General features: G+C 42.9%; 1 protein-coding gene across 1 annotated transcript in view; it reads left to right on the top strand.

Moving 5' to 3' along the window:
* The window catches only part of LOC149287625 (astrotactin-2-like), a 782,689-nt gene that overhangs the window by 477,645 nt on the left and 279,622 nt on the right, over nt 1-25,422 (top strand). The window contains exons 19-20 of the mRNA XM_089492656.1: nt 3,743-3,876; nt 3,960-4,108. Of these exons, the coding sequence (XP_089348782.1) occupies nt 3,743-3,876; nt 3,960-4,108 (283 nt within the window). The remainder of the gene's footprint in view (nt 1-3,742; nt 3,877-3,959; nt 4,109-25,422) is intronic.

Here is a 25,422-nt window from a genome sequence, read left to right as displayed (position 1 = left end):
TGGAACATCTTTGAAGTTAGTCAGTGCAATTTACCCTATCAGAACATATATGTTTGAAGACTATAGACATCCGAGGGTATTTCAGATGCTGGTATTTTAACTCTTTCCATGCACTAATTCTACCACCAGTCTTTGTCAAACATTGTGGTAGTCATTTTTTCCCTTTTTTGTTTTCCACACACATTTTGCTTTAGGCATGAATTTATAGGTCCTGGTATATGTCACTGTCACAAAGCACCCCAATATGTGTTCAGCAACATTTCTCAAGTACAGTGATACGCCCCATGCATGGGTTGTTTGGGGGGTAAAAGGCCACATTTGGGACCCTCTGATACTGATAACCTCACACCTGAACAGATGGGTGGCCTTTGTGATGCTCAAATATACACCTTGACCTTTTGGGTGCCCATAACCTTGTTCGCATACGCATACGCAAAGATGACAAATGGAAAACCGCATTCTGAATCAGGTACAGCCACTTCGAATACATGGTAATGCTCAAGACACATGTCTTTGACACCAATCCTAACAGGCCTCAACCTCCTCCTGTCTTTGTCCAATGTTCCGATGAGTACAAGGTCAAGGACGTCTTCAGTATTTGGTGCATTGGAAAAATTACGGTACCGAGGAGCGATCATAGGAACTTGTCACCAACATCCACACCCTCACTAGGATCCAGGCTTTTAACAGGAACCACCCTAGGAAGCACCAGAGGTCACATCTATGGGGGTTCTGTTAGGCTCCTAGATGCAAGCTCCTTAGAGCTAGGTAATATTTTAAGCAGAATGCAGTGGGACATTTTGGAAAACCGGTCAACGATCATGAGTATGACCGTAATGTCCTGGGGAAAAGGGAAGGTCCACAATAAAATCCATGGAGAGATGAGTCTAAGGTCTTTCTCCACTGGGAATAGGTTGGAGCAGGCTCAGTGGAAGTTAAATCATATTAATTGATGCCCAGTGGCCTTGGTAGCATGGTACGTGTGGAGAAGTTTAGCGCAAAGGTGTTTGAGCACAAAGCAAGTACCACAGGGATTTTCGGGATGAGCGTTGGTTTGGGCAGACGGGATCGCCTCATCCAAAGAAGAGGCTGGACTGGTCCAAATTGTGGCCAAGATACAATAAGGAGGACAACTGTTGGGATATCAGCCCCTATATTCTTGGTACCAGGAAGGTACGAGATGACATAATTAAATCTTGACAGGAATAGAGCCCATCTGGCCTGTCTTGGTGATGGGCGTTTTGCCTCAGATAGGTATGTCAAGTTCTTGTGGTCTTTTAATATCAGTTAATTGTTACTGATGTGCCCTCTAGAAGATGCCTCCATTCTTTGAGAGCTAGGATGATGGCTAGGAGTTCTCGATCTCCTATCTCATAATTGCACTCTTCTGGGCTTAACGTCTGTGTGTAATCACATGGATGCATGTGGTAGGACGTTGAGACAGGAGGACGCCCGTCATCAACTTCTAGAATGAAGAGTAACATCAGTTTAGGGTGTGCCAGTACCGGCGCTGCAGTGAAGGAGGCTTTGAGGTTTTCAAAAGCCTTGATACTATCTGGGGACCATTGCGGAGGGTCGCCTTCATTTCTGGTCATGACGAAGAGGGGTTTGACCAAGGAGGAGAAATTAGGAGTTAATTTCTTGTAGTAACCTGTTTGCAGTGAAATTTGCATTTTTCTAATTTGCAAAACAGGTTATTCTCTCTCAGTTTTTGTAGTACTCCAAAGACATTGCATGGTGGTTTTCTAAAGACGTGGAATGTATGAGAATATCATCGAGATAAACGACCATGCATTGCTGCAACATATCTCAGAGGCCGTTTCTTGGAAAACCGCAGCATCATTGCAAAGATAGAAAGGCCATTATGATATTAATAATGCTCCGCTCCTGGTGTTGAACACGAGGTTGTATGCCCCCTCAAATCAAGCTTAGTAAAGACCGTGGCTCCCTTAAGGTGGTCAAATAGTTCTGTAATCAAAGGAATTGGGACTGCGTTTTTAATAACGATTGAGACCCATGGTCTATGAATAGGCCCCCAAATGGATTAGAGCCAGTGTCTGAGTAGAAGTCTTGCCCCATGACAGAAGTATAGGAATCAGCGGTTTAGCTTTAAGGAATTCGGTGGAAGTGGACGGGTGGGACAAGATTTCAGCACATGATCCAGTTGACCACAGTAGAGGCACGATCCCTTCCTCCTCGTAAAGGCCCTCTCCTAAAGGAGTGCGACTGCTGTTAGCAATCATTATATATAATAGTTATTGATTTTTTTTTGTCCAATTTTGGTGTGTTAAACACACTTTTAATAAAAGTACAGTATTTGCTCGATTATAAGACGACCCCCCAAAATCTAAATATTAATTTAGGAAAAAAAGAAAAAGCCTGAATATAAGACTACCCTATAGGAAAAAAAGTTTTACTAGTAAATATTAATTCATGTAAATTATTTTTTCATATTTAATAAAAGCTATGAGGAAAAATATTTTTTTGTTTTTATTTCCTTTTATTTGCAAACCTGCCCCCCTGTTGCACATCTGTCCCCAGGCTTGCCACTCTGCCCCCAGAAATGCCTTATACCTCCTATTTGCCATTCTGCCCCATGATGTGCCTTTTAACCATCTATATGCCACTCTGCCTTCAGAAATGTCTTATACCCTCCTGTATGCCACTGTGCCCCATGATATGCCTTTTAACCCCCTATATGCCCCTCTGCCCCATGATATGGCTTATATCCCTATATGCCACTCTGGCATATGGGGGTTAAAAGACATATCATGGTGCAGAGTGGCATATAGGGGGTTAAAAGGCATTTCTGGAGGTATAATATATATAATCAGCTAACAGCAATCACACTCCTATCAAGCCCAGGCAGCCAGTACATGCCGGAACCTGGGGATGTGTGATTACAGCCTCCATATGCCATGCTACCCCCCTTACACATCCATGCTATCACACAGACACACTCATTTACAAACATTTAAATACTCATTCATTCCATTAATCACACATAAGTATGTCATAACCCCTCCCGCACCCCCTTACCGGAACTGCAGATCTCTCACTCGCAGACTTCTGCAGAGGCCCGGGTGTGCGAGCAACTTCTCTGGCCCCGCCCCCAGAGGAAGAAGGAGGGGGGCAGAGTCATGTGACGACTCTGCTGGCTTCCTGTTCTCCTGCTGCTAGTACAAGAGACGCTGCTCGTGACCAAAGCACCGGTAAGCAGCCTGGCCCCAGCGGACATTTTTTTGAGGTCTGATTAGATGATGACCTTGATTATAAGACGAGGGGTATTTTTCTGAAAAAAACCTTGTCTTATAATCGAGCAAATACGGTAAGTAACACACCAAAATTGGACAGAAAAATTCAATAACAATATTAATTATATGATTGTTAACAGCAATCACACTCCTATCATGCTAAGTCAGCCAGTACATGCTGGAATATGGGTATGCCTGGGCATGATAATAGTGTGATTGCTGTTAACAATTATATATATATTATTGCATATATATATATATTGTTATTGCATTTTCTTTGTCCAATTTTGGTGTGTTACTTTTAATAAAAGTGTGGTTTATTATTTTTTTTAAAAAGGTGTGGGGGGGGTCATTTTCGGCTTCGGTCCAGAATTTTTATTTTGGTGCATCCCTAGAAATAACAATATCTTTAATAGTAAAAAAAAATGTTTGCATAATCATCCACAAAATGTGTTTTTCTCTGATTAATTCTAATTTACATTGCTTAGGCCTTTAAAAGAGCTTTTATGAGCTTATATTGGTGCTCTGGAAAAGGAGAAGTAATTGAAGACTGGTGTCGATGTGATTTAAACGCATTTGATGAGAATGGATTTCCAAATTGTAGCCCATTCCCTCCTCCAACGTAAGTATCTAAATATTTTACCAACAGTAAAAGACTGCAGCCTTTCTCTCCATGTTAATATTGATAATCAACTATCTCTGCAGGTTTCATCTCTCTCCAAACATGGAGCCATCAAGCACAGTAGTAGCTGTGGAATGGCTGGACATTCAAGTGCCTGTTGGAACTAAGGTTTCAGATTATATCTTGCATCACAAAAAAGTAGATGAATATACAGACACAGAGTTGTATACAGGTAAGATATGATCTCATATTTTATAACACTAAACTTTGGAAAAGTAGGTTTACACTTGAAAACAGGGTTTAAGTTTGAGATGTTGTGAAAGGAATGGTGGGATCAGTATAGCTACAGAAAGGGCTAAACTGCAACATGTGGTGACACATTAGAATGGCCACATTTTATTTCTGCCATTTTGGGACACACTATGAAGGTAGGGTGACCACATGTCCTGGATTGCCTGGGACAGTCCCGCTATGGGACTGTAATTCTTGGGTCCCGGGAAGCCTCAATCCGGGACAATGCATTGTCCTGAAATGAAAATTCTAAGTGAAGGAGGTCTCAGGCAATAAGGAAAGTCTCTCCTGATTGGCTGAGCGTTTAGAAGCCTCTCCTGGTAGCCCCTCCTTTACACTAAGCTCAGTGTAAGCGGCAGCCAGCACCAGATATGTATGTCTGTGTATGTGATGAACACTGAAGAAATGACACTCTGTTACAATGTAAAGTAGTGAGTGTACAGCCTGTATATCAATGTAAATTTGCTGTTCCCTTAAAAGTAACTCAACACACAGCCATTAATGTCTAAATCTTGGCAACAAAAGTGAGTACACCCCTAAGGCTACTCTATAAATTAACAGAAATAGGCTTAGGGGCAAATGTCTGTATGTGGATCAGAAATTGGCTAAAAGATAGAATGCAGAGGGTTGTTGTGAATGGATGTTTCTCAGCCTGTACGCAGGTATTAAGTGGAGTGTCTCAGGGGTCTGTCCTCGGTCCTCTTCTTTTTAATTTATTTATAAATTATCTCCCAAGCTGCATCGAGAGCCATGTCACAGTTTTTGATGATGACACAAAATTAGGCCGGATAATTCAGACTAATCTTGATGTTTCTTCTTTGCAGGAAGATTTAGACAGAGTTGGGGACTGGGCATGCAAGTCGTTGATGAGGTTCAATATAGAGAAATGCAAAGTTATGCATTATGGTAAAAATAATAAAAATGCAACCTATTCTTTAAATGGAATATCCATGGGGGAAACTACCAATGAGAAGGATTTAGGAATAACGGTTGACAACAGACTTGACAACAGTGCGCAATGCCAGCAAGCAGCTGCGAGGGCCAATAAGGTTTTGGCATGCATAAAAAGAGGTATTAATTCAAGGGAGGAGGATATTATCCTACCTCTTCACAGGTCATTGGTAAGACCTCACCTTGAATATGCGGTACAATTCTGGGCACCGGTCCTTAAAAAGGACATTATGGAATTAGAAAAAGTGCAAAGGAGGGCTACAAAATTAATAAGGGGATTGGGAGATACTAGTTATGAAGAGAGACTAAAAAAGTTAAAATTATATACGCTAGAAAAACGGAGTCTCAGAGGGGATATGATAATATTATAAAAATACTGTATTTGCCCGAATATAGGCCGCACTTTTTCCCCCCACTTTAAGTCTTTATTCGGGGTCTAGCGTCCGACACCTGGGACATGCAGTTCCCACGGGGGGAGTGCCGACACGGGAGGTTGTCTAAGCGCATCGTGCAGATGTTCACCGGTAGCACTCCACGGGGGGAGTCCCGGCAAGGGAAATCATCTTGGGGACAGAATGGCAGCATATCTCGGGGGGTATAGTGGCAGCATATCTCAGGGGGGCACATCTTGGGGGCAGAGTGGCAGCATATCTCGGGGGGGATAGAGTGGCAGCATATTTCGAGGGGGGCATATCTTCGGGACAGAGTGGCAGCATTCGGCCTATATTCGGGTGCGGCCTATATTCGAGCCAATACGGTATATGCAGGGCCAATATAAAGAGCTCTTCAGTGACCTGTTCATTAACAGAAATGTACAAAGACTGGAAGAGCAGGTTTCATAGACGACAAAGGAAGGGATTCTTTACAGTGAGGACAATAAAAGGTATGGAATTCGCTTCCAAGGGAGGTGGTGTTATCCAATACATTAGATACCTTCAAAAGGGGCCTTGATATTTTCTTAGAAAGGCATGACATACAGGGATATAAATAGAATAACATTAATATTTTAAAGCTTCTTGATCCAAGGAGAAATCCGATTGCCTCTTGGAGTCAAGAAGGAATTTTTTTCCCCTGATGGCAGAATTCGAAGTAGCTTAATTAGGGTTTTTTTGCCTTCTTTTGGATCAAGAATAGGAAGGTTAGGTAGAAGGGTTGAACTTAGGTCTTTTTTCAACCTTATGAACTATGTAACTATGTCTAAATTGGCCTAATTAGCCATTTCCCCTCCCTGGTGTTGTAACCACCTTACCCGTGACTGCTATGGCTGCAGCAGCCTCCCGCAGATGCCATCGGACCTTGCGCAAGCCACTCCAATGATAGCCGACCATTTACTCCTGTGGAGACAAAAATATGTGAAAACCAGTGTAAAAGGGGTGTCACAAGGATAAAGAGTATATATTTCTTTTTTTCACCGGATACCCAGCTGCAACCCGTAACATCACACTCCTAGTGTTGAAATGATAAATTGGTCCACTAACGGGCGCTTGTGTAAACCGGTATTCAATGCAAATGAATAAAAGAGAAAACAATGATGGTGTAGTAGTTAAGACCCAATGATCTTATGTCTGGTGCAGGTCTAAGTTCAATGTACAACCACTCAGCAGTCCGTGTGTGAGGTATATATATGAGGAAAAAGCAGAACGACATAAAAAACACAATGGTGTAATAGCGTTTATGCGTTCTGGCACGCCAGGATGGATGTACACTTACAGTTATGACTGGTGTTTCAAGTGTGTAGAAGCTAGTTATCGTCTTACAATAAAACTTGCCTCCAATTTTCCTCAGTTGTCAAGTAGCCACGAATGGTGTATAGCCAGAGGGTAAAAGAAAACTTTTCTACCCGAGGTATATGTAAAGAAGATTTATTCTGAGCTCGTTCCCAGCTGAATATAAATAAAATACAATAAGCGTGTTACGCTTTAAAATCAAATAAAAGTAAAAGTAAATAAAAAGTCAGTTTAAAAAAGAGCTCTATCCGTATTCCTCGATTCCTCGGTTTCGCCAAAAAGAGGCTTCCTCAGGAGTGTTTTCTTGTCTTCTCCGTCAGCTTCTTATCTGTGTGGGCGGCGCCATCTTCTTCTTCCGACGTGTATGCGTCTGACGTCAGCGCGTCTAATCGACCCGGTTACGCCTATCCTGATCCTCCGTGGATCTCTTCTCCTATGTCAAAGGGCTTCCAGGTAAGTTTCTATGTGCGGATAAAAGAGAAAACGTTAAGATCGGAGTATACAACCATAACCGTTTGTATGTTTAAACATACCCGGTGCGTGGATAATAGGTGTAATAATATTTGGTAAAACATCATCCCATAGGACATGTGACACAACAGAGCAACCCCACAGTGTATCCCCGGAAGTGGGGAGGAAAAACGAAAAAGAAGAACCGAAGAAGAACCGAAAAAGAATGTGAAAATGTTCTAGTAACACTATAGGGCAACATATCATCAATGAATGGACCCCCGATGGAGAACATAATCAAGTGAAAAAACAAGACCGAAAATGTGGAAAATAGTTTTGACAGAAGGGGAAGGTCTTATCTAATCATTTTATCAATGACGTTGTGTATATTAAACCTCACTATTCATAACTTGATTTCAAAAAACTAAGTCTATTTGGATTGATTTTTCAGCAGACATATATGATATTTGTGAATAAAATTAATTCTTGCATCTCAAGTGGTTTGCACCTTTGTGTTATTTTATTATGTCATCTCTTTATATATAAATAGGAAAAAGGAACTAAACGGTTCCTAGTAGATTGGTTAGTTGTATCAAACATAGATATATGCCATGGAGGGCTGATTTTTATAGAAATATATATATATATATATATATATATATATATATATATTTTTTTATCTTTTTCAAATCTGTGCTAAGACATCTAATTTTAACTTTTTCAAATGTGTGCTAAAATGTCAAGCTCCATATTAAGGCCTCCCTTTATAAATGTTTTTAATTTAAAAATCCATTCAGTTTCTATCGTGTTTCCCCCTCTCCAATTGGGGGGAACCCAATCAATACCAATTATTCTTAGGGTTTCAATTGAAAATTTTGGACATGCATTACAGTGTCTGGGTACACTGTGTTTTATGTTATTGTTCCTAATATTGCCCACATGCTCCAAGATCCTTTCCTTCAGGGGTCTAATCGTTCTGCCTACATATTGAAGGCCACATCCACATTCTAATAGATAGACAGTTTTTGATGTACAGTTTATAAAGTGTTTTATTGTACATGTGAGGCCTGTTTTTGAACCTATAAAGTGATCTACCTATGTAAAGAAATAATTTTCTTTACATATACCTCGGGTAGAAAAGTTTTCTTTTACCCTCTGGCTATACACCATTCGTGGCTACTGACAACTGAGGAAAATTGGAGGCAACATAACGATAAGACGATAACTAGCTTCTACACGCTTGAAACACCAGTCATAACTGTTGTTATGCGTGCCAGAACGCATAAACGCTATTACACCATTGTGTTTTTTATGTCGTTCTGCTTTTTCCTCATATATATACCCCACACACGGACTGCTGAGTGGCTGTACATTGAACTTAGACCTGCACAGATATATTGTGAGTGCATATATATACCAGACATAAGATTATCAGGTCTTAACTACTACACCATCATTGTTTTCTCTTTTATTCATTTGCATTGAATACCGGTTTACACAAGCGCCACTTAGTGGACCCATTTACTCCTGTGGCAGTATACGCATGTGCAGACCATTTCTCCGTCTATTTGTGCACTTGGCTTGGGGCGGGGTTATCTGCCTGGGGTCTATTTTAGGGCTCCTAAGTTGTCCACTAGCTGCCTGTCAAAGAGATTCATTGCTTGTTCTCTGGGCTCGTGCTTTTCAGTTACCCCGTTTGTTCTGGTTCCGACCTCGGCTATGTCTCACGGCTATCCTGACTTCACCAATCCTTTACCTCGGTTACGTCTCACGGCTATCCTGACATCACCAATCCTCAACCTCGGCTACGTCTCACGGCTATCCTGACTTCACCAATCCTTGACCTCTGCTTCGTTTGTGGACTGCTGTAGAGCCCTGCGGGGGATTGCTTTTTTAATCTCGCTACCACCCGCTCTCGCTGTTTTTAATCCCGCTCCTGCCCGCTCCCGCAATGTGGGTGTTCCGCACCCGCCCGCTCCCGCCACATTTGTGGCCAATCCCGCCCACTCCTGCCACATTTGTGGCCAATCACGCCCGTCTCCTTACCTGATTTCCCGCGCAGTCCCGCAAGGCTGCCCTCGAGTTGTTCCATCACGGCGTCTCTTCTCTTGCTCCGCCCAGGAACAAGGTGGCGTCACAGGAAGTTATGTCACATCACGTGACTCCGCCTTTTTCCTGGGCGGAGCAAGATAGGAGACACTGTAATGGAGCAGCGAGAAGGCAGCCTTGCGGGACTGCGCGGGATTACCGGGACCCGCAGGTACAGTGCCTGACCGCCCACAGCCCCAGTGGGACCCGCCTCCCAATGCAGTCCTCTAGACTGCTTGTACCCCTGTCCCAGACGCTTGTTCTGGTTCGTGTCTGGGTTCTGCACTGTGGATCCTCAGCTACTGATCCTGACCATTCCTGGCCGTTACAGTTGTCATGTGACTCATTAGCGCTACAAGGTCTCAGGTGTGAATGGGAAGCAGGTGTGTTAAACTTTCTGGTGATCTGAAAAAAAGAATTGTTGCTCTACATAAAGATGGCCTAAGCTATAAGAAGATTTCCAAGACTCTGAAACTGAGCTGCAGCACGGTGGGCAAGACCGTACAGCGGTTAGTGTACAAATGCCAGCAGAAAATAGTATTGGTTGCACTGTGACAACGGAAGGGACAGACTTAGGAGAAATTATTTCCGATGAGTTAAAAGGTAAACGGGCAATGCAACAAAGCTTTGGAAAAAAGCAAGAATGGTGCCGAGCTGTATAGGGAGATGCATTCGTAGCAGGAAGTGGGAGGAGGTTAGGCCACTTTACAGATCTCTAGTCAGGCTTCATCGACAGTATTGTGTACATTTCTCAAAACCCCATCTCCAGGAGGATATTGACACACTCAAGAAAGTTTAGAGGAGAACTACAAAAATTATCAGGAAAGACTAGGGGATCTTAAAATGTATTGTTTGGAGGAAGAAGAGAGGGGAAACGTAAAAGAAACATTTAAATACTTAAACAGGATTTAACAAAGGACAGGAGGGAAGCTTGTTTGAAAGAAGAAACAAATGCTATAACAGGAGGTCATAGGGTCAGGGGTTTAGATGTAATATAAGGAAATGTTACTTTATTGAGTGGTAAAGAAATGGAACAGTCTCTCAGCAGAAGTGGGAGACTCCCAATACAGTAAGAGAATGTAAACATATATGTGATAGGCATAAAGCTATCCTGACTATGGTGACCGGACCAAGGCCGAATAGTTCTTACCTGCTGTCATATTCTATGTAGCATATGACTTGTTGCTTTAACAGGTTCTGTGGATGACATTTTTACTCAATGGATTAATTTTTGTATATAATCAGTAGCGTACCTATTGGGGGGCGGTCCGCACCGGGTGCTGCTCACCAGGGGGGTGCCAACTTGCCGGCACCCCTCCAGAGACGGACAGTAATGTCTGCCGCTGGAGGAGCAGGCTCGCAAGGGAGCGGTATCGGAGGTCTTTAACAGACCTCCGGCTCCCTTGAGTACAACACTGAAGCCGCGCCCACCGCTGTCCGTGCCCTCTGAACCCGGAAGAAGACAGAAGAAGCGGAGCGAAGAGGAAGAAAAGTAGCTGACTGCTGTAAGAAGAAAAGAGGAAAGGTAGGAAATAATTCATTGAGAGTGACAGTGGATTGGTATGCGTGGAATCTGTGGATTGGTATGTGTGGATTGGTAAATGTGGATTGGTATGTGTGGAATCTGTGGATTGGTATGTGTGGAATCTGTGGATTGGTATGTGTGGCTTGGTATGTGTGGAATCTGTGGATTGGTAAGTGTGGATTGGTAGATGTGTGAGAGTGATGGGTGTTATGCTGTACCATTTCCAATGTCTTTTTCATTATATAATTATTCTCTAAAGTACATCATAACTCCCATCACTCTATACTGTTCCATACAGTGGCAGAGCTGGGAGACAGAAGCCTTGCACCCCCACCGCAGGACTCCTGAAAGGTAAGTGAACTTCAAAGGGGGGAAAGGGTAGATAGTTAGGAGGGGGTAGATAGGGAGAAGGGAGTGAGACGGGGGGATAGGGGGTAGATAGGGAGAAGGGAGTGAGACGGGGGGATAGGGGGTAGATAGGGAGAAGGGAGTGAGAAGGGGTAGATAGGGAGAATGGAGGGTAGCAAGAATATTGAAATAAAGAGTCAGAATGAGAGAGAGAAAATGAATGGATTAATGTGTGGATGAATTGTGTGAATCAGTGAGAGAATTAATGAATTTGTGAGAATGCATCGATGAATATGTGTAAATAATTTGTGTGAAAGAATTAATGATTGTGTGAATGAAAGTGAATTAGTGAGTGACTGTAAAAGTGTTTGTGTTAATCATAGGTGTATAGTTGATTTGGCAAAAAGGCAAAGATGGTATAAGCAGGGTGTTTATGGGACAAAAATGGCACAGGCAGGGTGTTTATGGGACAAAGATGGCACAGGTAGCGTGTTTATGGGACAAAGATGGCGTACACTCCGCTGTTTGGGAACAATGCTGACTCATGCTGGGCTGTTTGGGGGCAAAGATGGCACGTCCTATGTGTGTGTGTAATTTGGGTGCTGGTCAGGTTCTATGTGGGCAATGTGGACGCCCGCTTTGGAGTGTGCAATCTGATATATATGCCTGTAATTTAGGGGGTTTTATCTATACCTTTTATTGCTGAGTTTTTATGTGATTTCTAGTTGATCTATACCTGCAATGCTGTTTCCGTACATTATTATTGTATATCTGAAAATACGGGATTTGTATGTCTGATTCTATGCCTCCAGTGCTGAGTTCACATGTAAACAATAATAATAACAACAATATTAATATATATATATGAATGCTAACAGCAGTCACACTCCTATCATGCCCAGGCAACCAGTACATGCTAGAACCTGGGTATGCATGGGCATGATAGCTGTTGACAATCATATATATATATATGTGTATATATATATATGTGTATATATATATATATATATATATATATATATATAGCTATTTTATTTTTTTGTCCAATTTTGATGTGTTACTTACTTTTAATAAAAGTGTGAGATTTTTTTTATGGCGTGGGGGGGGTCATTTTCGGTTTTGGCCAAGTAAATGCAGAATTTTTGGTTTCGGTCCAGAATTTTCATTTTGGTGCATCCCTACTAAGCCAGACACTGAAGTGGTAGGCCTATACCACATCAATGTTTGGCTTAGTATATAGTGATAGGGGTTATGCTGCACTATTGTCAATGTCTGGCTCAGTGTATAGTGATAGGTTATATGCTGTACCACTGTCATTGTCTGCCTCAGTATATAGTGATAGGTGTTATGCTCTACCCCGTGAATGTCTGCCTCAGTATATAGTGATAGGTGTAATGCTGTACCCCCGTCAATGTCTGCCTCAGTATATAGTGATAGGTGTTATGCTGTACCACCTTCAATGTCTGTCCCAGTATATAACGATAGCAGCTATGCAGTTTTAAAGTGTGTGTGTGGGGGGGGGTGCCACATACAGGATCCGCCCCAGGTGCCAAATACTCTAGGTACGCCCCTGTATATAATTCAATATATATATATATATATATATATATATATATATCGTAGGGAACAGCTCACGCATGGGGCATCAATGACAGTATTCACACAGGTTTCAAACATAAACCGTGTTTATTTGGATGCTGTAGGCACAGAGCACCTTGTAAACAAAACAAACTCTAAGCCTGTCCGGCTCTAACTAAACATCCGGATACCTCTCTACAAGCCTAAGGTCTGGCACAAAGCAAAGTAACAGGTTTTCCATAAGTAAAGCTTCATACCTGGTGGGCTGCAGCGCTGGCTGTAGCTGCTCCTTCACTCAGTTTCTCCTCCCCCCTTCAAACCTAACAGCCCTCTCTTTTAATGCTTCCTCCCCAGTAATGAGCTTAGGAAGCCTCACCTGAGGGCTCCTGGGTTTGCTACCGTGCCTGGCTGAGGAAACCAGGTGAGATATATATCCCATCAACCACTCTCCCATACACTTTACCACAATATATATAAACACACTTATTTTTTATTTTTTTAAAAACATGTTTATTTCCCTCTATGTCTTTATACTGCTTTACAGTATGAGACTAGTTGCAGGGCTGATTGCCAGGCACTATATGCTAACCCACATTTTGCCTATTACATAAGGAACTAACTTTTATACCTTTCGTAGTACAGACAAATGCGTGATAATCCATTTGCTAAAATACTTATCTAAAAAGGCTGTGGTTACTTGAAACAATATTTGTTCCCTACAGGTGCAAGGTCATGCTGGGGCATTTTATTTTGGCTTACTGTTTACCATTGTAATGATGGGAACTTTTTGCTACCTTTTTAACCATAAATTGGTTTAATCATAATTTCCCCTTTTCAGGCTTCTTCTACAGGCAGCACACTCTTGTTTTAGTTTGTTCCACTAAGTGTTAACTTGCATGCCACCTCATGCCACAAAAAATATTAATAATTCAGAAAGAAATTTAAAGAGGAGCTCCCAATACCCCTGTGAAGCAAGGGAGGCTGGTGACCACTCCACCAATACAACGTCAGACAGGTGGCAAATAAAAGAACCTGGAACTTGTAGTACATAATGTATACCTCTCACCCTGATCCACATATCAGTGTGTTGATGGGTTAAACATTAATAAAAATCTTTATTTAGATGACACTTGCCCTTTTAGGGTTAAGACATTAAAACCTGCCAAGAATCCGTCTTGCAAAAATTTCCCAAACAAGATATTGGGATACAAACCGCCCCTTTAATCTGCCTCCCAGGACAGTAAGGGGATTAACAATACAATAGGGTCCCAACCTCCACTATCTATTACTGGCCAAAACCAGTTCCAGGGATGGCTGGGGTAATGGAACTGGGGGAGGGTGAGGCTAGGTTTCCACTTGGGTTTTTGTCCTGCGTTTTTTTTCTTGATGAAAAACGCCAAGAAAACTGCCACTGCATTTTCCTGCGTTTTGGCGTTTTTTTCTGGAGTTTTTTCTGGCGTTTTAGCCTTTCTGTGGAAATTGCTTTTTTTGACCTTAGGCAGTTTTTCCAGCCTTTACAAGTTAGAAGTTTCACCCAGCTAAAAGGGATTAGGATAAATGGCAAGTATCTGCCCCCTGATGTAATTTACTTGGTAGAGTTCTACTTAAACACCCCGGCGGACCCTTTTGTCACTTTTCTGTGGTTTGTAAGGCCTGCTTTATTCCGAATGTCTGCTCCTCTAGGAAGATTGGCCCCAAATGATGGTGCAAATTGTTTGCTGTTGCTTTTGGCACGCAGGATCCAGTTGATGCGTCGCGTATGTTTGTTTGTAATGGCATGTTTGTTCCAAATTGTGTAGAATTCAATATGAAATTTGTTTTGTGTGAAACTGTTTGTTTCCAGCCTATTTCTCGTAGGACACACAGATACTGGGTCCATCCTCTGCATTGTAACTGTGGAAAAAACGCCATAAAAAACGCCAAGGCAATAAACCCACATGGCTTTTTCATGGCGTTTTTTCTCTCCCATAGACTTCTATTGGAGAAAAACGCCAAGATTTCCTTGCAAAAAACGCCAGAGTGTCAACATGCTGTGATTTTGAAAAACTGCCACAGAGCCCAAAAAAGCAGAAAAACGCCAAAGAGGACTGAAAAAACGCCAAACAAAAAAACGCCAAGTGGATATGGCATTCTGCGATTTCCTATTGAAGAACAGCTAACATCTGGCTGCTGCGTTTTTTCACTAAAAAAACGCCAGGTGGCGCTATTGGCGTCTTTATGGGCGTTTTTAGCTAAAAAAAAACAAGTGGAAACCTAGCCTGAGGGAGACTGATTTATACAACATTAAACTAAAACAATGATGGTCACTCTCTGGTTGCAGATCCTGGCTGTCTGCCAGCGATAATCCCCTCAGCCAGTGATGGGATGATATACTGCTGGGGGTAGCCACAGAAGTCTTTGCAAAGTCAGGGCTCATAGTCAATAGGGAGGAGGCTGGCTCTCAGGCCTCTCCAGTGGCCCCAGTGACGGAGGTTTCTGTCACACCTTGTTTTGTAGCACCAGGAGAGGAAATTATTCCAAACCCGAAAATAAATTCATACCGAATTAAGGATATCAGCCATGTCATGGGAATGTCCACTGTCTTTAAGGATTATCCTTGCAACAGCCAGGCCGTCAATTTCTGAAGGACTTCTGGAGGAAGGTCCCTGTTCTTCACCAGCTGGGCTAAAACCGGCAGCTCCCAAAATGAAACGGCCATATTTTTGAGCTCTGATTCGGCCAATACGGGATAATTGCCAAGATGCTGTCTTTGTCCGCTCGAATCTTGAAGAGGACACGAGTTATCATGGGAACGGGAGGAAAAACATAAGCTATCCCGAACCTCCATTTCACCGACATGCCGTCCAACACCTGAGGGTTGTCCCGCCTGTACAGAGAAGCAAAAACCGGAGGTTTGCTGTTTCTGGTCGCCATAAGGTCGATCATAACTAGAAATTCCTCCGTCTAGGGACCAATTTGTTTGGGACTAACGGGGTCTGCTGAGGTCGTCTGCAATACAGTTGTCCCTCCCCCTTGTCCCTCCCCCTGATATGCGTAGCTGCTAAATCCTCTAGGTTCTGTTGAACCCAGGCCATGACCTGGTCCGAAAGGGCCTTACGTTTTGGAATCCGGGTGCCGTCCCGTCTGTTGATATACAAGACTGTGGTAGCGTTGTCAGATTGGATTCTTATGGCCTTCCCCTTTAACCCTGACCAAACTCCTTGAGGGCCAGAAAAACTTGATAATTTGAGAACTGGATCAGAATGTTTGGTGACCCCTTGCCCTGCCTGAAGACGTAACCTAAATGAGCTCCCCAGTCTATGTTCAAGGCATCTGTGGTAAGATTGATCCACTGATGTTGAAAGCAAAGACCCTTGCTGAGATGATCTGTCCTCCTCCACCAGTTCAGATGGGCTAAAAAGTGTTTAGACACCATGAAGTTGATGTCCAGATCTTCCTCTTTCCTGGACCAATTCCTTAGGATGTCTCACTGAAGGGGCCTTATATGTGCCTTGCCCCAGATTACTGCTGGGATACAAGCCATCAGAGTGCCCAAGATGCTCATAGCTTTCCTGAAGGAGGAAGTTGAAACATGGGAGATAGAGTTGCAAGGAGTTAAAATCCACTACCAGTCCCAAAAACTGAATTCTTGTGGAAGGAATAAGGTTGGACTTTCTTCGGTTTATGATCCAGCCGAGAAGGTCCCGAGCAGAACTGGCTTTCATGAGCCAATCGTTCAGGTATGGGACAACCGTGATACCTTCCTTTTGCAGATCTGCAGCAATAGGAGTTAAGATTTTTGTAAAAACCCTTGGAGCTGATGAAATACCAAATGGGAGAGATATGAACTCGAAGTGGCAAATTCTTGTCCTGTTCCTTGAACCCGAGGAATTTTCTGGATGCAACTGTGATAGGCACATGGAGATAAGCATACTTCAGGTCTATGGTCACCATATAATATCCTTTTCTCAGTAATAGGTGATCGTGAGGATAGTTTCCATTCTGAAATGTTGGTATTGAATACATGCATTGACTTTTAAAAAAAAACAAAAACTGGACGGAAGGATCTATCTTGTTTTGCGACCAGGAACAGTCTGGAGTAGACACCCTGAAACTCCTGATGTTTAGGGATTGATTCTATCACACACTTCTTTAGAAGAGTGAGGTATTTCGGAAAAAGAGCAGAGTTTTTTTATTGCCGAAGGGTAAGAAGAAACCAGGAACTGAGGACTGAGATCTGATGAAGCTGATTCTGTATCCGTCTGCAATGATCTTTAGGATCCAAGTGTTGCTTGTATTTTGTTTCTGTTTTGTAGCCGACCTCCAACACTATCACAATTTTCTAGGCTCTTGTTTCTCAGGATGTTCCTGAAACTTTCTGTCCTGGCCTTGTCTACGAAAATTCAGTGCCTTGAAAAGGCCTGGTGTTTTTATATGGGTACCTCCTATTCCATCTGGCCTTCTTATCCTTTGGAAGAGCTCTTTTTGTATCGGACATGTGTTTGATAAGCTCTTCCAATGGAGAACCAAACAGCTTGTTCCTTTCAAAGGGTAAATCACATAAGGCCGATTTAGAAGCTATGTCTGCTGTCCATGTTCCCAGCCCTAAAGCTCTCCTGGCCAACGATGACAACCCCATATTTCGGGCTGAGAGCTTCAGTTTTTCTTCGGCAGATTCCGCCACAAAGCTTTTAGAAAGCCTCAGCTTCTTAAATAATTTAGATACTTCTGTATCCACTTCTTCTGACAGGCAGTCCTCTAATGCCTGTAATCAGATGCCTTGAGCTCTAGCCACTGAAGCGCTAGACAATGCTACTTTGCACTGGAATCCTGAAAATTGGAACATATGCCTACAGAATGTCTCTGCCCTCTTATTCGTAGGATCTTTGAGACCAGACACTTCTCCAATAGGGATTGTGGTTCTTTAGAAAGCTGAGAGATCTGTACATCAACCTTCAGGATATCCTCCCATTAAGCTTCAAGTTGAAGTCAAAACAACTGCCTGGATTGATCCATTCCCTATGCATGAGATCTTGGAGCCTAGGCAACATAGGAAACCCTTTAGGATGGTTTTCAAGGTCTACTTCTTGTAACAGCCTGGAGACTTTTTTTTTTCATTTCCAAAGTTCTTGTGGAGGAAAGATGGTTTCATCCTCAGAATCCTCACTAGAAGAGTCTGAATTAGTAAATCAGGAAACATCTCCAGAGGATTAAGGAGAGGAGCGTGATCTCCTATGTTTACGAGACTTTTCCATCTTTGGCTCCAAGGATTTAACAGACGCCATTTTGAACGTTTCAAAGGCCTGTGCAAGGTTGTCTTGAAACCAATCCAAAAAAGACTGCATGTCTGTTTTCTTTAGCCAATAGCTAAGCTGAGCAAGGATTGCATAACTTATTTTTGCAGCCGTCTGGCAAGGGAGTGGCACACTTAACGCACGACATATAGTAGGAGCAGTATTATCCTTTTTTAGTAAACAAAACAGGGGAGATGGTTTTTAAGGTTAAAATAAATTAATCCTACCTTAAAAACTCCTTAATCCGTGTATGGGTGCTGGTGCCATGGATATTCAATACTGACAAGCCACACTGCTGTCAGACTGGACTGCACAGCTTATATAGCTTTGTAATTTTGCGCCCTGAAGAAGATATGATCCGCGCATGCTCTGTAGTGCGATCAGAACGCAATGCCTCCTGGGCGTGCGTTCCACCGCTGTGCATATGCTCCTACTTTGCCGGCATACAAAAAGAGGACTATCGGTCCGTCCCGTAACATCTGCCATTGCTGATGTTACTACCTCGCTCTGCTCACCACCCGGGGAGCAATCGGAGGAGGGATCCCCCTTGAAACAATCCGTGTGTCCCACCAGCCTGAACTCGTCCGTCCCAGACCAGGCAATAAAAGAATATGTTCCCTGATTCTGGTTCCTGTTTTTTCTGCCCTTTTACCTTTATCTTTTCAGATTGACCTAGTGTGTATGACCTTGGACTGCCTAGTCAACATTGCTATGGTTTGACCCTACTTTTACTGCTGATTCTGGTACTTGACACTGTCTGCTCCTGACTTTTGCTTCAATACTGTTTGATCCTGCCTTGGACCGAGTCCTGCATTCTGTTAACTTTATCTTCTGGTTGTTCCCTGTTATCCCTGCGATTTTCTCTCTTTGTTGCTTTGCTTTATGGACTGTTCTCTTCCTGTACATGTATGGTTCTGTTCTGTCTACCTACTTGTTGTTCCTTTCCACACCTTGGCTTCACCTACTAGGGTTGGGTTTGTTTTCAAGAACCTCCGCTTGGTGAGTAGGTAGAGAGTGGTGGTTATTCCTGCAGTGGTGAGCCTTGAAGCTATCAGTCCTCATTTTCAGCCACAGTAAAGGATCCATCCATGAGTATGAGGTGTATTAGGTGCTCACCAAGAACAGACAACTGCTTCATAGCTTGTCCTACTGTCACGAACAATACTTACCTGTGCAGTAGGTAGCCGTGCACCCGCTGCTCGATCCATCCTCCAGCCGCGCGGTCTGCATCCATCCCGACTACTGCTTCACGCACGTGCGAAAAGCCAGCACTCACGTGCTGGAAAATGGGCAGGTAATTAGGGGCTTCCTGAGACTAAAATGACTGGCACGTTTTCCAAGGTACTCAGTTGTTGTATAGAGTCTCTAAAAGCAACTTGGCAGTTTGCTTCCCTGCTTCCCCTGTAATTTACCGTTTAACCCTTTCCTGCCTGTTCCTGAAAAATCTTCATCTACCCTATTTAGTTCTTGTGTTATTACAGATTAAAATCTGCATACTGAACCGGACTGCCCTTTTGGCCAGGATCAGAATGATATGTAGGTTTAGGCATACTTAGTAACACAGGTGGCTACACTTAAGGATACCCTTTATTGTAAAAATTTTGGAGTTTTACATGTTTTTCAGAAAATAGCATATTTAGTAATGATATGAAAATAAGATGATTACATTAGCAATTTTTTAGGACACATCAAGTTTTCAAATATTGCTGGTTTCTAAGTGTTCATTTTACGCCTCTCTATTATAATTTGGTGTTTTGGTTGAGATAGTTTGGCAGTGCCTCCACCTAGTAATTACTAGACTTGTGCATTCGTCTTCGGGCGAACATGAAAACGAGCACGAAGAGGCCGTTTTTTTGTTCGTTCCGAAGGAACGTAGAACAGAATACAGTGCCGGCAAACCGTAGGCGAAGACGAAGACTCACAATCACGAAGAATCGAAGATTCTTCGTGATCGTCTTCGTTTTTGCCGCGCAACCGCCAAAATTTCAAACAGGAGTGAGCTGATCCTCGTCTGTCCAATCAGCTCACTCTTGTGACGTAACGCTAAGGGTCTCGTCCAATGCCTGTGCTGCTGTTTTTTGAATTCTGAAGGCGCCTTTATAAGACCAGAGCTTGCCTGAGAGATCCATTCATTTTTCGCTGTGACTGCTTTGGCAACACTGCTGTGCTGCATCCGAGCGTTACAGAGAGAGATTGTTCTGTTCTGTGTGAGACTGGTAAGCCTTAGCCTGCCATTTCTCACTGTGTACTTCATCCTCACTTCAGTGCTACTTAATTAATATATTTAATAATAATAATTTGATTAATTTAATTTTTTTAAAATTAATTTGTCATCAACTTTAGTGTAAGTGCTGTTGAGTTGACAGTGCACCCAGTGCCTCAGTGGCACTGGGGTGCCCTTGCCCTGGGCTGGCACTAGTGCCTATTGCCTGTCCTGCTTAAATAAATTAAATAGAATTTATAAATTACAATTTAATAGAATCTATAATTTAATAGTTCATTATAATATTATATATATATATATATATTTGTCAGTCATATATATATATATACTATAGTATACTAGTGTAGAGTGTACTGTAGACATTCATCTACTAGTGTCTAATTTAAAATCAGTAATATTAATTAATATAATTAATAATTGAATTCATTATAAAATTATATATATATTTGTCAGTTATAGTTAGTAATAGTATACTAGTGTAGAGTGTACTGTAGACATTCAGAACATCTACTAGTGTCTAATCTAAAATCAGTAATATCAATAATTCTCTAATTCTTTCTTATCTTAATAGTTAATTAAATTAGCTATAAATAAAAGTAATAATATTAATTAATTACTACTCGCGTATAGTTCAGCTAATCTTATTAGTACTGGTGCTGCAGCTCTATAGTTTGTGCTTTGTTTTAGCAACAGTAAGAGACCAAGTCAATTTTTCTTAATTAATCTTTCATTTTATTTCATTTGTTTTGCTCACCTCAGTCCATCAGTGAAGTGAACTTGTTGGGCTAGTGAGTGCAGCCGCATAAGTGCTGTGTTTTTTTTTGATCAGCAAGCAGTGACGTTAACTGTTTTGCAAAGATTTTCTCATTTATTTTACATTTTATTTCAATTTTATTAAAAGTACCCTTAGTGTTTTGCTCACCTCAGTCCATCAGTGAAGTGAACTTGTTGGGCTAGTGAGTGCAGCAAGCAGTGAAGATAACTGTTTTGCTGTGACATTTTATTTTATTTCTAATTCTTTTCAAGAAAAATTGACTGTGACGAGCTGTACTAAGCAAAGCTTCAAGCTACTAGCTGTAGTACTAAAATAATTCTAATCTTCTTTAATCTTAATCTATAATATATTATAAATAATAATATTCTAATTCATAATCTATAATATAAGTAATTCTAATTCTAAATTCTAATTCATAATCTATATTCTTCTATCTATAATACATAATATATAAGTAAATTAGTTCTAATCTATTAATATTATATAACTTAATATTAATTAATAAATCATATACTGAATCTGATTTAACCTCACTTTAGCTTAGTGGGTTTGAGAGCGTCTGCCTAGAGGTAGACTTATAGTAAGGAAATATAGCTTTAGGCTAGCATAGTGGTAGGCTAAGCTCTTAGGCCCGTGTAAATTCAAATTAAAAATAAAATACTGCTAGTTATTAAATAGTTAATCTTGAGTTAATAATTTCAATAACTTTAGGATTTTGGCAGATTGCACACAGCACAGTGCAGTAGTGCATAGTTTTACTTTTTAAGCAGTAGCACTGAAGAGAACTTCCTCTAATTTTTTTGTCTTTAATTCGTTTTTCCTTTTTTTTATTTTTATTTATTTTATTTTTTTTTTATAGTTTTTTAAACACTACACTACACTACACTACACTACACACACAACACAAAATTTGAAATGGATCCTCCTTTTGGGACTAAGGAGGGACAAGCTCCATCTACCACCACCACCACCAGCACCACCACCAGCACCACCACCAGCTCTAAGATGCAGCCTTTGCGTCAGTCTAGTCGGCCAAGTAGGCCAAGCTCTCGCTTATCATTTGGGGAAGCATTGCTTGAAGGATCATCAAGTAAAGGAAAGGCACCAAAAGCAGGCAGTAGTAGTGCGGCTAGGCCCACAAGCTCTATGGTTTTTTACGGAAAGCCTAAAGCACCAGAAGCACGTTCAAAGTTAAAGGGTAGCACAAGTAGTACCAGCCCAGTGACTAAAAAGAAGTGCCTTTTGCCCCAAGCAGCATCTTCCCCATCCACCAGCAGCATGCAAGGTACCAAGCAGAGCCAAATTAGCAGCAAGACTCAGAGGGGTCCCAAACCAAAGCGATCTCATTCCTTTGTAGGGAAAACCACCACCACCACCACCCCCGCCTCTACCACCACTAGTGCTGCGCCTACTGTTCCCACTGGTACCGCCACGCCATGTCCTCCTAGTACCTCTAGCAAGCCACCAAGTCCTTACAAAATTTTTGTAAAGACAGTTAGAGAGAGGGCTACACATAGTGGAACTCCACCTAGCGAGGTAGCAGAGGAGCCTGAGACTGAGAGGCCAAGTGCAGAGTCTATTCTTCCTGCTCGCACTACTACTAGTCACGAGTCTCACGACGATATCAGTCTTAGCTCCAGCCTAGCAGGAATTCCATTCGATCTGGCTAATGAAGAGCTAGACTATGAGCCAGAGGAAGTAGAGGAGATGAGTGGTCAGGAATCAGATTCCTCAGGGAGCAGTGTCCAAATGACTAGTGCACAATTTTCCCCTGAGCCTCCACCTTCTCCGCTACGATCATCACCATCACCACCACCAGCAGCAGCAGCAAAACCTAGCAAATCTAAAGCAATTAGCAGTCCCACTATGGCCAGTACTGTTACCACCAGTCCCACCACCACTAGTTCTGCCTCTGTTCATCCACCCCGAGCAGTAAGAGCAGCACCCAAGGCACACTCCAAGGCTATGCGCGCCCCAATTTGGGAGCACTTTGAAAATGTTGAAGAAGGGCGCTATGGAAAGTGCAAACATTGTGGGAAGCTAATAAGCAGAGGGAAAGTGTCTGGCCATTTTACCAGTGCTAGCATGAAGCATCACCTCAGCACTCAACACAACGCTGTGCTATTGGGGAAAGATGCAGAGGTAAAACTTAGTGCAGGCAGCATAGCTGGTGGCCGTGGAAAAACCCCAACAGCTTCTTCTTCTGAGCCAATAGCAGCAGCAGCAGCAGCAGCAGCAGCAACTAGTGCTGGCAGCCAGAGACCAAGGCAGGTTGGAGCACTGCATGCCCAGCCCACCCTGGAAGAATTTGGGGCATTCCACTCCAAGAGAACGATGCCCAAACAGCAGGCCAATAAAGTAACGCGACTTATTGGTCAGTTCATTGCTGTTGGAGGGGCATCCTTCTCCATGATTGAAGGGGAGCCTTTCAAACAATTGATGGCGGCTGTGGCTCCACAATACACAGTTCCGTCACGTTCCACTTTCAGCAGGAACATTGTCCCCTCGCTGTATCGGTCCTGTGTTGCAGCAGTGAAAGAGGAGCTTTCCAAGGCTGCTGGTCAGTGTGTTCATTTCACTACAGATTTGTGGAGTGCACCTAGCGCCCAGCATGCCTTTCTTTCTTTGACAGCACACTGGTGGCAGCCCGGTGTGTCTAAGGAAGTTGCTGCAGCAGGCTACCGATCATTCCTTCTCCATGCAGAAGTGATGGATGAAAAGCACACTTCCCAAAATATTCTGCATGCGATTAGGAAAATGTTTAGCCTTTGGGTGGGAGCAGAGGCGGGCACCAATGTTGAAGTTGGTTTTGTGGTAACTGACGGAGGTGCCAATATGGTGAAAGCGCTGCGAGATGGTCATATTGTTGGTGTGCGCTGTGCAGCCCACATCATCCATCTTGTAGTGAAGGCAGCAATGTCAGAAGGAACTAATGTGGCAGCAGTAGTTCTGTCCCGCTGCAGAAAGATCGCTGGGCACTTTCACCATAGTGTTAAGGCTAGCCAACTTTTGAGGGAAGAGCAAGAGAGGTCAGGTCTTCCCGTACACTGCCTACGTCAGGATGTCAGTACACGGTGGAACTCCACGTTAGACATGCTAGAGAGGATTTTGGAGCAGCAGAGGGCAATCCATAATCTTGCCTCAGAGCACAATATTGGGATTACCTCTCCATTGAATAGGGAGGATTGGACAGTGATCGCCCAGCTAGTGGCAGTCCTTAAACCATTCAGGGATGCCACAGAAAATTTAAGCTCAAACACTGCCAGTCTGGCCCAGGTAATCCCAGTGTTCTCCCATCTAGGCAGCAAGATGGATGTGTTCCTTGGAAACCGTGAGGCTGTTCAAGGTGGCACTCTACATCCTGACGTAGCAGCCATAGTCAGGAAGCTGAAGGATCTGCTAAAAGTACACCTTCGCAAGCGAATGGAAGAGAGTCCCGAAATGATGCTAGCGTGCCTTTGTGATCCAAGAATTAAGGGAAAGCTAGCTTTGAAATTCAATGTTCTCAGTAGCTACCGGGAGCAATTGGTCAACAAGGTGCGTGACTGGCAGCGTAAAATGGGAATGCTGTCCGAGGAGGGTGAGGTGCAGGAGGAGGAAGAGATGATGTGGTCTGCTACCCCTAGCAGCAGCATCAGCAGCAGTGCCACAAGCAGCACAACACAGCTGAGTGGAGCAGCTGCGTTTTGGGAAGAGGCACTTGGCAGTATAGTTGGACCATCTGACAGAGCTAGCAGCAGAAAGGAGAGTAGTGCTGCTGAAATGGTCAAACTTTACCTCTGTGAAGTTCCTTCTGCTCCTAATGTTGATCCTCTTAGCTACTGGGATGAAAAGAAGAGTGTGTGGCCTGCACTCTCATGGGTTGCGCAGCAGCTTCTATCATGTCCGCCAACCACTGTTCAAAGTGAGCGCGTGTTTTCTATGACTGGAAACATACTGAGTCCACAGCGCTCACGCATGGCACCTCATCTGATGGAGCAGATTGCCTTTCTTAAATTCAATCTGCCCAAATTGGGTTACCCAGCTCTTAGCTTGGAAAGTTAAATTTTTTCTCTCTAATGTTTAAGGTAGTTTCTCCCCCTGGTTGCACTTGCTGCGGTGTGGCAATGCCTGCTACCTCCGCTGGTGTAGCCAATTTACGCTAGGGTCTAGTGTCTGAGCTCTGTAAGTCCGCTCCCAAACGCCTAGGACTGACAGTCTTTGGATGCTTTGCCCTGGGGTGAAACAGGTGAGTGGGTCGTCAATTGCCCACTCATTCACCTTTTTCCGTTTCCAACGCTGCTGCTGGTGGTGGTGCCAGTATCTTTTGCCAGTTC

Source organism: Sceloporus occidentalis, unplaced genomic scaffold (genome assembly GCF_023333645.1).
Source record: "Sceloporus occidentalis isolate IW3139 unplaced genomic scaffold, rSceOcc1.0.p SCAF_58, whole genome shotgun sequence".
In the NCBI taxonomy this organism is placed as follows: domain Eukaryota; kingdom Metazoa; phylum Chordata; class Lepidosauria; order Squamata; family Phrynosomatidae; genus Sceloporus; species Sceloporus occidentalis.
Note: the sequence above shows the minus strand (reverse complement) of the source record. Positions and strands in the feature narration are given on the sequence as shown.